At 46.8% G+C, this 12,523-nt stretch overlaps 1 protein-coding gene across 50 annotated transcripts in view; it reads left to right on the plus strand.

The window, feature by feature from the left end:
* The window catches only part of MAP4K4 (mitogen-activated protein kinase kinase kinase kinase 4), a 150,459-nt gene that overhangs the window by 86,846 nt on the left and 51,090 nt on the right, over positions 1-12,523 (plus strand). For all 50 annotated transcript variants that reach the window (XM_024999325.2, XM_059891663.1, XM_024999335.2 and 47 more), the window contains exons 4-5: positions 9,464-9,589; positions 10,851-10,961. In XM_024999325.2, coding sequence (XP_024855093.1) covers positions 9,464-9,589; positions 10,851-10,961 — 237 coding nt within the window. The remainder of the gene's footprint in view (positions 1-9,463; positions 9,590-10,850; positions 10,962-12,523) is intronic.

Here is a 12,523-nt window from a genome sequence, read left to right on the forward strand (position 1 = left end):
TAAATGGTGGCTTCTTTGTTCCCTTCTCCTCGTTAAAGTTAATAAAATAACATCACTTGTTGCTTCTGCTGAAAGCCTTCCGACACAGCCGCCTGCCCGCCCAAGCAGCTGCTCTCTGGGCTCTGCAGGCGTCCTGCGCCATCTGCCTCCTGCCTCAGGAAGCGTCTGTGCCCCGGTATAGTCACACGGTCTGGGCCTTGGCGACCACTTCAGTCCCGCCTGTGAGTTCTCTCCTCGTACTGTTTCGATGGGTACCTAGGGAGCAGTTTCTTCATGTTCGTTCCATGCTTAATGTTATTCCGTCCTGAGCTATAAATGCTGTGGGAAGCTGACTGTTAAAGGGTTCTCCTCGCCTGTCCAGGCCTAGCACGGAGTCCTTCACATGGGTGGTGCTCACCTTCTATTTTGCTGCAATGTCCTGCCAACTTTAAAAGAGAATTTCCAAAAGCATTTTTTGAGTGTTGGCAAATATATATATTCCCTTTTATAACAATGGAAACAGCGCTTATTTGCATACGTATTATTTCTGTCGCTGCATGGGTTAGAAAAAAAAAATCGGAAAAGGAAACTATTATCATCCATTCTTAATGGAAGTAAGAAAAAGTGCTCTTGATTTTGGTCAGGTGCAGTGGGACTGGAAAGGGAGTGTGTCAGCCATGGCTTCTGGGCTTTTGTTCTTGTGCCTTTAAATGCTGTTCATGCACTTGCACTAATTCATTCATTTAAACAATTACTGAACACTTAGTCTTTTAATGCAGGCTCTTCTCAGAGGTAGGGTGGAATAGAAAGATTAATTATGCTCCAGAAGGAGCTATTCTTGAGCTCCTGGTAAAATAAAACTTGCCGTGAAAGGGAGCCCTTTGTAATTGTTGATGAACCATCTCCAGGCGGATACGGCTACCTTGTCACTTCGTGAATCGAAAGCATTTATCTAAGGAAAATAAATAGTTCAATTGAAAGAAAAAAACACCCACCAATTTTTCAATCACATAAATTGCTATTTTTTAAACGTGGGCACTGTTCTGTAAAAATCCTGTCCTCCCTCCCCACCAGCTTTTCTTTTTTAAATTTACTGGAGGGCTATAAATGCAAAATTCTACTTCTTATCTCTACACTTCCCTTCTTGCCTCCATTCCTAGCGAACTTACTTAAAAAGATGTTCATCGGCATGGAACTCTGCTCAACGTTAGGTGGTAGCCTGGATGGGAGGGGAGTTTGGGGAAAGAATGGGGAAATAATTGTGTTAATATACATATGGCGGAGTCCTGTTGATGTCCACCTGAAACTATCACAACACTGTTAATCAGCCCTGTTGTTGTTCAGTCGCTAAGTCCTGTCTGACTCTCTACAACCCCATGGACTGCAGCACGCCAGGCTTCCCTGTCCTTCACCATCTCCTGAAATTTGCTCAGATAAATTCATGTCCATTGAGTCCGTGATGCCATCCAACCATTTCATCCTCTGCCGCCCTCTTCTCCTTTTGCCTTCAATCTTTCCCAGCATCAGTCTTCTCCTGTTTGCATCAGGTGGCTAAAATATCGGCCAAAATAATTGGTTATACTGTGATACATAAAAAAAATACATATGTGCATTGGCGAGGGCTTCAAGACCATCCTCAGGCTTAATGGCTTTCTAGGAGGACTCAGGAGTCAGCCTATAACTGGCCTCAGCTGCGATTTACAACCAGGGAAGGACGTGAAGCAGAGTCAGCAGAGTGCAGAGGCGTGTGGGGTGAAGTCCGAAGGAATCCAGGCACAGACTTCCAGGAGTCCGGGCCCCCTGAAGTCATCATAAAAGACAAGCTTAACTCCTCCAGCAGCAAGAAGTCCTCCCATGCGGGCAGCGCTGTCCACCAGGGAAGCTCCTTGGACACCCAGTGCCTGGGGTTTTATTTGGAGATGGTCACATAAGCACTGTCTGCCTGGCATGTCCCCCAACTTTCACTCTCCCCGCTGGGAGGTAGGTGTTCAGCATAAACCCCATTGTTTGTTCAGACAGCCAAGGAACAGGCAGCTGCTCTTCTCCATCTGAGGGGTGCTGGGTACCCTCCCTAGTTCAGGCCCCAGGTGCCGGCTCAGGGCTGCTGGGCTCACAAGCCTCTGCAGGGTAGCTGCCCCTGTGTCCACACTCTCGTGGTCACTGTGATGTCTGGGGCCTCTGGAGGCTGGGCGATCTCTCCCGGCCCGGGAGCTCTGTGCTGTTTCTTCGCTGCTTTTGTTTCTCTTACATCCAGACCTTCTCGGGCCTGTTTTTTTTTTCTCTTTAATGTGCTGTGCTGTGGCCACAAAGTGGAGAGGCTTGGTAGCGGCCACTTCTCAAGGACAGCTGTGTCCAGTTGCCTCTGTGTGTGTAGTGTGACATGCGTACAGAAAAGTGCACAAATGATAAACCCCAGACATTTCCAGAAACTGAACTCACCCCACCTACGAGTCGGCAGCTAAGTGAAAAAACAGCATTGGTAGCAGCCCAGGAACGTGCCTGGCAGCCCCTCCAGTTACCAGCCGCTTCCCCTGGGAGGAGCCATTCGCCCGACTTCTAACACGATTGATTATTTTTGTTTGTGTTTGTGGTCGATGTAAAAAGTCATAGGCTCGCATTGTGTCTGCTTCTTTGACATCCCCTTACGTTTGTGGGAGCCATTCGCGCCTCTGCACGTAGTGGTAATTTACTCTCCCTGCTCTCATATTCTTTGATGTCCCACTGGCTTCTGAGAGAGCAGTCTCATCCATGGGTGTCAAGCTGGCCGTGCAGCCTCCAGGAGTCTTGCATGCATGTAGCAGGTGCTGAACTGAAATTGCTGCAGACACAGAAGGAAATCCACCTGTGGAAGAACTTCTTGAACCGAGAAGAGATGCTCAGGTGCCTGTCCTAGGGAAAACAGACCTTGGCTTTTTAATTTCTTATGTTTGGGACATGATTAAGTATTTCTTTTCTGATTTAATCTTATCCATTTCACTGCAAGAGTCGAGAGAAAAATCAGGAATATTGCTCACTTCTGATGACTAGAGACCCAGTGTTCTGTAGGAACTTCTCTCAAAAATCCCATCTTCCTTGGCGTTGAATGTCCCTGCAGCCACTGCTCTTCACCAGGGACTTCTTACCCAGTGCTCCTGGGGTGTCTCGATATCACACCGCTGTTGACTGTTCATTCTTTTAGAGCCACTGGTCACTTTTCTGCTGACTCTGTGAGCTTGAGTTCCAGGCCAGCCTGGGTTCTTGCCTGCTGCTTCACTGCCCTCCCCTCCCCCATGGTCCCCAAGACACCTTGGGGGGAGACCCTCTCAGCCCTCTTCGTCCTTTCTGATTGATAATAGGGCTGTTTTAAAATAACACACACCACCAAAGCCTACCTGTAAGCTTGTTCCTAGTGTGTGTTTACACTTTATAGTTATGTAATGTAATCAGAACACTCATTAGCTTTTAGCATTTTCTTTATTCCTTCTGTATTTTTCATGATCATAATCAATGATGAATCTGATGTAATGACCCTCAAAAACAAGATAAAGTAGTCTACACTATCAAGGGCCCCACTTCCTGTAATGAAAACGATCACAATTGGATCTCATAAAGTTGGATCAGTTGAGATTGGCTGAATTTAAGTGAACAGTGGTAAAGAGCCCACCTGCCAGTGCATGAGACTCAGGTTCAATCCCTGGGTCAGGAAGAAATGGCAGCCCACTCCAGTATGCTTGCCTGGGAAATCCCATGGTCAGAGGAGCCTGGCGGGCTACAGTCCGTGGGGTCACAGAAGAGCTGGGACACAGCTCAGCGACTGAGCAACAAAGTGGTCACTCCTGTCCATGTATTGTGTATGGACAGTGTATCCTTTAGATCGTGAGCTACTACAGAACAGGCCACTTCAAGTGACTTCATGATACCATGTGACGAGAAGCACTTCCTACTTTTGTTTTTAATAAGATCTTGAAAAGTGGGCACTAATCACCACTGTACATTCTGATGACTTAATATATTTTCCTTGACAGATGCTCCTTAAATAACAAGGCATTTGCCATCATATTTATTATCATAACTCATCTGAGTTATTTAACAGAACAGTGGAACTGTTCCTTATGGAACAGTGGAGTTAGGGAAAGGAAGCAGCGTAAGACTTTAAAAAGCCTGACTGAAACATATGTACTGTTTGAAGCTGCTGGTTGACTCTGTATCTCTGTTGCCACTTGACTTAAATCTCCCATCCATCGCATTGTCACCGTGGCTCAGTCCCAGTGTCTGTTACTGTATCGTTTCCAGCATCTGTTGCTTCGCTTGCGTGGGAGGGAGATGCTGGCTGCCAGGCAGTCTCCGAGTGGAGCTGTGACATCATGTCTGATCGATGGACACAGCTGTGGGGTTTCCATGTGTGCTTGGCAGCACCCACACAGGCACATCTGGTCTGAGCATGCAGTTACCTTCTCCTGCGATGCTGTGAAAATTATTCTGCGTACGATGGACTAATGCCAAGGGTATTATTGGTACTTACTTGATGTAGAAGACACGAGTGATTTAAGAGCCCAGGATGGTTTTCTGTGCAGACTTGAAGATTCTGGTGAAATCAGACTACCATCGTCTTACCGAGTTTTTGCCTATAAATCACTTAGTCCAGTGCTGATGGAGACTTGCTGAGCTTTTCCTTGTTCTAAGTTTAAGAAATGGACATTTTGGTAAAATGGGTGGTGAAGCAGCAGTGCAGACGGTGGCCAGTCAGAGTGAATTTCGTTTGGTTCCAGTCTCTGAAGGTTTGCTGTGTCTGAGATGCATTTCTTAGCAGCTCCTGTGCATTTGTGGGGTGAATGCTTAGGGAAGATGTCTGAGGATCACTGGGTTTTTTCCTTTATATAGTTGTAGAAGGTGTATATGTGAATTCAGCTTCCCTGGTGATGTGGTAAAGAATCCACCTGCCGGTCCAGGAGATACAAGAAATTCTGGTTTGATCCCTGGGTCAGGAAGGTCCTCTGGAGGAGGAAATGTATTTTCCCTCTGGTATTCTTGTCTGGAGAATTCCATGGACAGGAGAACCTGGCGGGCTACAGTCCATGGGATCACAGAGTTGGACACAACTGAAACAGCTTAGCACATAGCACATCACTTGGCCTTTTTCTGTTGGGGCTTTTATCTTGGATCTTGTGAGATGGACGCTGATTCATTTTAAAGAACGTGTCCTTCCTTCCTCTGACTAGATTCCATACCTTCCTTCTGCCTGAGAATCTTCCCTGCAGAGTTGTGTTTGCCTCTGTCTGGTTGAATTACTAGTGAATTTTTGTAGGACTTTTCATGTATCTGAGTCAGAAAAGTTAACTTTGGTTCATTCACTTTGCTGTGGTACTGAGTAATATTCTCAGATGTCACTGGGATTTTCAAGTCAAAGGTGATCTTTCCTCATTTCTTTACCAGTTAACAGTATCATGAAGAAGGGTTTGCTGGTTGTTAACTAAAACAAACTTGTAAGCTGTTTTTTTTTAATGGATATTTTCCTTTTGAGTATATGTGTGTTTATACACTTCAGTGGTGAAATCTGCTAGAGGTATTTGCATATGTCATTTTATTATGATTCTCTCCATCTAGTAAAGAGAGTGAATAATGAATTGTCCTTCCTGTTTTTTGTTGTTCAGCTGTTACTGCATAGGCTTCTTTCTGTAAGCGGTGTGCTGGGAGAACATTCCCAGTCCTCTTGGATCCTCCCAGTCAGCTGAGGTCCACTTCTGTCTCTTCACGTTACTGCCATCAGTGGAAGGAGACAGAATTCAAGTTATAAGAGTTTAAACAGCATTTTGGTGCATGTGTGCTCGGAGTCCGAGCATTTTAAAGAGTCATTAAAAAACCCCGCTAGTCGTCTGCCCTGCTCCACGCTCAGAGTGTGGAGCGGACAGGACTCGTCAGGTGACTCCCAAACCCCTGGCTGCTTTTAAAGATGACCACGATGCTCAGATGTCCTCAGTAGCCAAGGAAGGCAGTGGGAAACTCCTCCCCAGCCTTAGCCCAGCCGAGACAAAGGCCTTTTCTGTGGGAGCTTGCTCCCAGTGGGAGAGTCCAAAACTCGACTTGGCACTAGCTGCCTGGGATCACAGGGGAAGCGGGGCGGGTCTGGCAGCTGCTTGGTCCCCGGAGGAGACCAGGAGCGGGCCTTCGCTTTCTTCTCTGCATGTCCCCTTTCCTCTCTCAAGTGACACTTCATTTTTTTTTCTTCTTCATCTGTACATTACTGTGGCCCCCTAGAGACGAGCTAGGACTCAACCGGGTTACTTGCCGGTTCCCCTTTCTTTGCAAATGTGAGGTTTGTTAGTGGTTTAGAAATTGTTAGCCTGCTCGGAGTTTGTTTTCTGTGTATCTTCTCTGGCAAAGTGAGGTGTGTGTTTGCGGTGGTGATATATGTAAACATATACTGGGGCGAGACCACCAAACCTGTATTTTACTAATGACCGATGGGAGATCTGAACTCGCATGTTGGTTCATTATTATCCTAAAGACTCATACACTTAAAAACACTGTACTAAAAGCATTGGCTTCCCAGATGGTGCAGTGGTAGAGAATCTACCTGCAAATGCAGGAGACACAAGAGATGTGGGTTCAGTACTTCACATTGGGGAGATCCCCTGGAGGAGGAAATGGCAACCCACTCCGGTATTCTTGCTGAAAATCCCATGGGCAGAGGAGTCTGGTGGGCTACAGTCCATGGGGACCGTAAAGAGTCGGCCTTGACTGAGCACGCGTGTGCGCATACACACACACACATGCATGTGTTGTGATGAGGGTCCCAGGTGTACCTGGGTCAAAGCTGTTGAGAGACACTACCTTTCTGATGCTTAGACAGGGCCTGACAATTAGTGGTGCTGAATGCCTTTTTATTTTATAAACTGTACAATAACCTTCTATTTTAAAACCAGAGAAGCCAGAGAAGGGATGATTCAAAGAATATACAATCCTTATCCTAAAATGGTGATTTGAGAGGACAGTATGCCTTCCTCTGAACACCCGTTTCATCTGGCTTTCATGATTTGACTACTGAAGACTCAGAAATACTCTGGCAAGTGACATTGATCTGATTACTATATGTCAGAAAACATTTGGATGTTTCAGTCATATTAGAAAAGCCGTTCCCAAACTGTGCTGAAGCTGTTCTTAGGTCATATGTCATCATTTCTAACTTGCAGCCCCATTTCAGACCTGTGACTGTATGTCTTACAGTTGGTCGTGAATCATAGTTTCATTATGAAATGTGATGGAGCGGCTGCCTCGCTGCATCTTAGGTTCAGGGAGCTGCATTGTGTGTGAGGGTCCACCAGCAGTGTGACCTGTCTGTATACTGAGTGCTGTTCACACCCACAGACAGCATTCAACTCACGTCTGTAAGGATTTCTAAGCATGTAAGATGTGTCAGGGTTTTAACTTGGTGGTCTCGGCAAACATCAGGTGCCGTTGGAGGGTCTTGGTTGTTCTTATAGAGAGAGGTGAACGAGTTAGAAGACGCTGCTTTGTGCAATCGCTAGAAAGAAATATGTAAAAACCAGTCACATTACGTTGTTTAGTCGCTCAGTCAGTCTGACTCTCTGTGACTGTAGCCCACCAGGCTCCTCTGTTGCAGGCAAGAGTACTGGAGTCGGTTGCCATTCCCTTCTCCAGGGGATCTTCCCAACCCAGGGATTGAACTTGGGTCTCCTGCATTGCAGGCAAATGAGCCACCAGGGAAGCCTCGCTTAGTCCATGACATGTTTAAATCATGCATTTGGTATGATTTGCACATGCGTGAGGTTTCAACGAGAATTACCACACAGCCCAGTGTCTGGACTGCACTTGGCCGTCTGGCTCTGCTCCATATTCACGGCTGTCATCTGTCAAAGTCACGTGACTGCTGTGCCCATCAGCAGCGTGCTGTAGCGTCCTCATGGTTACATCTCCGGACTGAGCCACCACTCGGTGGCTGCAAGCCGCTGCAAGCCACCACTGTGAGAATCGCTGGTGGTGGATGATTGTGTGTTCTGGTGTGTATTTGGTTTATAAGCAGTAATGAACAATGGCAAGTTCTCTTTTTAAAAAGACACTTTCTTTTTCATTTGGTCTCCTGGACAATATCTTAATTGTTCCCCTTTCATGGATCACAGCCTTATCATGGGGAGGAGGCTGGCATAATTCAGTAAAGCGTTGAGCTATGCTCTGCAGGGCCTCCCAAGACGGACGGGTCGCAGTGAAGAGTTCTAATGATCTTGGTGTCTTTTATCTTAAAGAACAGTGTTAGTGAATCAAACTTAGGTTTGTTCTGTGAGGCTGTATGGAAGGTTCCTGGAGATGCTTGGCTGCACCAGTAGGTTTCGTGTGTGTGTGTGTGTGTGTGTGCATATGAACACACACGCACCTCCACGGCTTGCAGTCTTCTGTGGAGAGGGAAGGGCAGCACTAAAGTGGAAGGAGCCTGTCAGTGTAGACAAGTCAGGAGGTCTTAGAGAACCGCTCGTCACTTCTTGTTGAAGATACATGAAGCAGAGGGAATTCTAGAGGTCTGGCTATACGAAGCTTCTCTCAGAGCTCTTCACCTTCCCTCAAACGTCTCTTTCCTAACCAAGGCTCGCTTCCTCTCTTCCTCTCTTATTTTCTCTCTTCCGTTTTGCTCTCCTCCCGTTCTGTTGGTTGTCTGTAGTCTTCCCTCAGATGACTCCCTGAAGGTGTTTGGCGTCACCCTGTCTGTGTCCAGGCTCAGCAGGGGACAGGACGCCTCGAGGAAGCGGGGACCTTGGTACACTCACAGGAGTGACTTGTCTTTATTTTTCCAGACCTGTGTTACCACCTGTCTCCTTCGCGCTCGCTCTGATTATCCCTCACAGGCTCTTCCTTCCTTGCTCTGCTCATCTCATCTCAGTGTAGTGAGAGGCCCGGGAGTGAGCCCAGTCCAGGACAACCTGCCAGCACCCAGTGGCGCTTGTCTCCGGGCCCCCTGCCTGGCCTCATCTCCTGGGGGAGCCCCCCGCTCAGGACTGGAGGGCTCCTGCGCTCAGCCCCTGCCTGTGGCCCCGACCCCGGGGATGCTCCTGTGACAGGCTCTCAGAGGTGAACCTCCTCCGCCTTAAATGCTCTGGACAGTTTTTACTCACAAGTGTTCTCTAGAAAAGAAACAGCCCTTCCTGGTAATCGGTCGAAATAATATTGGCCAGTTGTTACCCCCTTTCCTCCCATTTTTACAGGTGAGCAACTTGAGGCTCAGAGAAGTGGAATGAGCTGCCTGGGGGCACGTGGTCAGCGAAGGAGCCTGGTCTGCACATGCCCTCTGCTGCCTGTTAATCTTTACCTTGTGTTCTTGTTGTCTTGTTTGCTGAGCTTGTGATCACATTGCAGAGGGTGAGCCCCCAGTTCTTGGCAAAGGTCACAGCAGCTGTCTCCCTTGCTGGAGGGGCCGGGACCCTCTGATGGCCTGCGTGTGGAGGAAGTCCAGTCATGCCTGTCATTCAGACACTGCATGTTTTATTTTTTTCTTAAGGATGAAGAGGAGGAAATCAAACTGGAGATAAATATGCTGAAGAAATATTCTCATCATAGAAATATTGCAACGTATTACGGTGCTTTCATTAAAAAGAGCCCCCCAGGACACGATGACCAGCTTTGGGTAAGCAAGCGTCTCCTGCGTGTTTTGTGGGGTTTCCTTTTTGGTTGTACCAGAAGGGCATTAAGAACCTTCCAGAGGAAGGGGAGAGAAAAGCAGAGGGGTAAAGTCTGGTATCTTCCCTGGACTTCTCAGTGGAAGGCATCCTGAATGTTTATTTTGGTGTTGATTTCACGTTGCAGGGAAAAGAGTTTGTGTTTTGGGAATAAGGTGGCACAGTGAGAAACAAGGGAAACACGCAAAATAGCAAGGAAGTTAGGAGCTTGAAATCAAAAGCAGTATGATAAAAACTTTATGGAATTAGTGTAGTATCTCAGCAACATGCATTTTCTTTACTTCCGTGGGAGTGAGAGACAAGCTGCAAGACAACAAGCTTAGTTCTGTAATTTACTAAGAGCGGTGGATTTTGGGTAAATTCGTGGAACTTACACATGTTCAATCTCACCTGTTATTGAACATGTTTCAAGATGTGACACTGAGGTAGTGCTGGCTCTGTAGTGATCACGTTAGTTCTGCCAAAAGTACTGGATTTACAGAGTGGGAAGATAGATGACTACTCTTCTGATTTTTTTTTTTTTAAAGTCATTGTAGAATATTTGCAAAGTTAGGAAAATAAAAGGGAAAAAAAATACCTTTATTTTTATTACCCATATCTAAACGTAGTTAAAATTTTAGAATAGTTCAGTTCATTTTCTAAGTACTTTAAAAATATGCTTTGTTCATATTGTTCAAACATCTAAGTATTGTAAAGAGTGTCTTGTGAAAAGTTCTGTGCTGCTTAAAATTAGTCTTCCACCCCAGTTAACATAAAATAGTTGGAGAATCACAATGTTGTGGAAAATAGAACATTTCTGATGCTGGCAAGTGAGAACGCCTGTTGGGGAGTATCTGGGTCAGGTTTCTGACGACTGGGCGTTGGTTACGGACAGACGGCCCACCTGTGCCTGTGCTCTGGAGACGGGCTGCAGGGCCTCTGCTCTGGAGACGGGCTGCAGGGCCTCTGCTCTGGAGACAGGGGCTGCAGGGCCTCTGCCCGGGCTGTGCTGTGGGGTGAGGACCCCAGTGTCCTGGACCCGTGTCCGTGCCCAGGAGATGGGGTGGTGGAATACGCTCTCAGGAATTTGGTGCCTCCACAGTGATCACTCGCCCAGACCTTTAGGAAAAGGGCGGGAGTTAGACCACCCCCGGCCTGCCCGGGGAGGGTGCTGACGCCTGCGACGCTCTGACCACCGGCGGGACGCGTCTGTGTCTTGTCTCCCTCCAGCTCGTTATGGAGTTCTGTGGGGCCGGATCCATCACGGACCTGGTGAAGAACACCAAGGGCAACACGCTAAAGGAAGACTGGATAGCCTACATCTCCAGGGAGATCCTTCGGGTAAGCCGCCCCGAGCTCCGCTTTCTCTGCATTTGCTGCTTGTGCTCAGTCGTGTCCGTTCAGTCGCTCAGTCGTGTCCGACTCTTGGCGACCCCATGGACCGTAGCACGCCAGGCTTCCCTGTCCTTCACCAGCTCCCAGAGCTTGTTCAAGCTCATGATCATCGAGTCGGCGATGCCATCCGACCACCTCACCCTCTGTCATCCCCCTTCTCCTGCTGCCCCCGATCCTCCCGGCATCAGTTGCCACTGTACAGATTACTCTTTGCACAGCAACCAAGGATTCTTTGTAGCCAGTTGGCTTCGACAGTTGAAGCCACATCATGATGTTGACTCTGGCCTGTATCTAAAGAAACCAGACTTTTAAATAGTTGTGTGTGTGTTTTTTTTTTAAATGTAATTTATTTCCCTGAATTCATCCTGCAGTTTTTCAAAAGAAAATCAGAGTACAGAGGAGGAGAAATAATCTCTTAGCTCGTGTTGTTTATGGAAATTCTGTGTCTGAGCTTGTAAATCAGTATTAATGGTGCTAAATGCTGGCTTTCAGAGTCATCTTCTAGGCTTTGGCATTAACAGAATCTGCTGCAGTATTTACGAGGGAAAGTTCTTGTGTTTAATGTTATTTACAGCCAGTTGGAAAGCTGGTTTATGGAGCTACCAAATGATTTTAGCAGCTTCTGAGTGATTCTTTTCAGTAGTGGGGCCATTGTGACAGCGCAGTGTGTCTGAAAATAATGTATTTGAAAACTGCTTGTGAGTTGCCCACAGGCTTCTTCTCTTTGGTCAACTGTCACAGTTTTCTCTCTACTTTACCTGTAAATAAATCACACACTTAAATGACTTGGTTGGATTTCATTTGCAGACCACATTTTGGAAAATAAAGACTGTGGAATTGAATTGGAATCTAATTGTAAAAAAACCCTGTTACTTTATTTTTTATGTATAGGTAAATTTATGTTTAAGCTTCACAGAGGACTGCAGGTTTTTAAAAATGCTGTCTAGAATTCATGGCGACAGTTTGAATTTCTTTTTATTTTGTTTACAGAGCCCTTGAAAATAGATAATTCTCTTAAGACAACTAGTTGGATAGGGAGAGGTGGGAGACCTGTCTTTGTATCATCACATTCACATTTCACTATAAAAGCGTGAGAACTCTTCTGTGGTTACTAAAGGAACCTTAACGTGTGAGACTACGCCCCCCACCTCCTGCCGCTGTGGGGGACTTCAGTGAGTGGGCCCCTGCAGTGTCCTGAGAGCAGTTGTTGTTGCTTAGTCACTAGGTTGTGTCTGACTCTTTGTGACTCCATGGATTGTAGCCCGACAGGCTCCTCTGTCCATGGGATTCTCCAGGCAAGTATACTGGAGTGGGTTACCATTTCCTTCTCCAGGGGATCTTCCTAACCCAGAGATCAAATCCGCCTCTCCTGCTTTGGCAGGTGGATTCTTTACCACTGAGCCATCTGCGAAGCCCCATGATAACAATAAAACCCCACTAAAATGTTAAACACGAAAAATCAAGTAAACCGCATTCTCATATTGCCGCATCTTAGACTGGATAGGTCA

Source organism: Bos taurus, chromosome 11, assembly GCF_002263795.3.
Source record: "Bos taurus isolate L1 Dominette 01449 registration number 42190680 breed Hereford chromosome 11, ARS-UCD2.0, whole genome shotgun sequence".
Lineage (NCBI taxonomy): Eukaryota > Metazoa > Chordata > Mammalia > Artiodactyla > Bovidae > Bos > Bos taurus.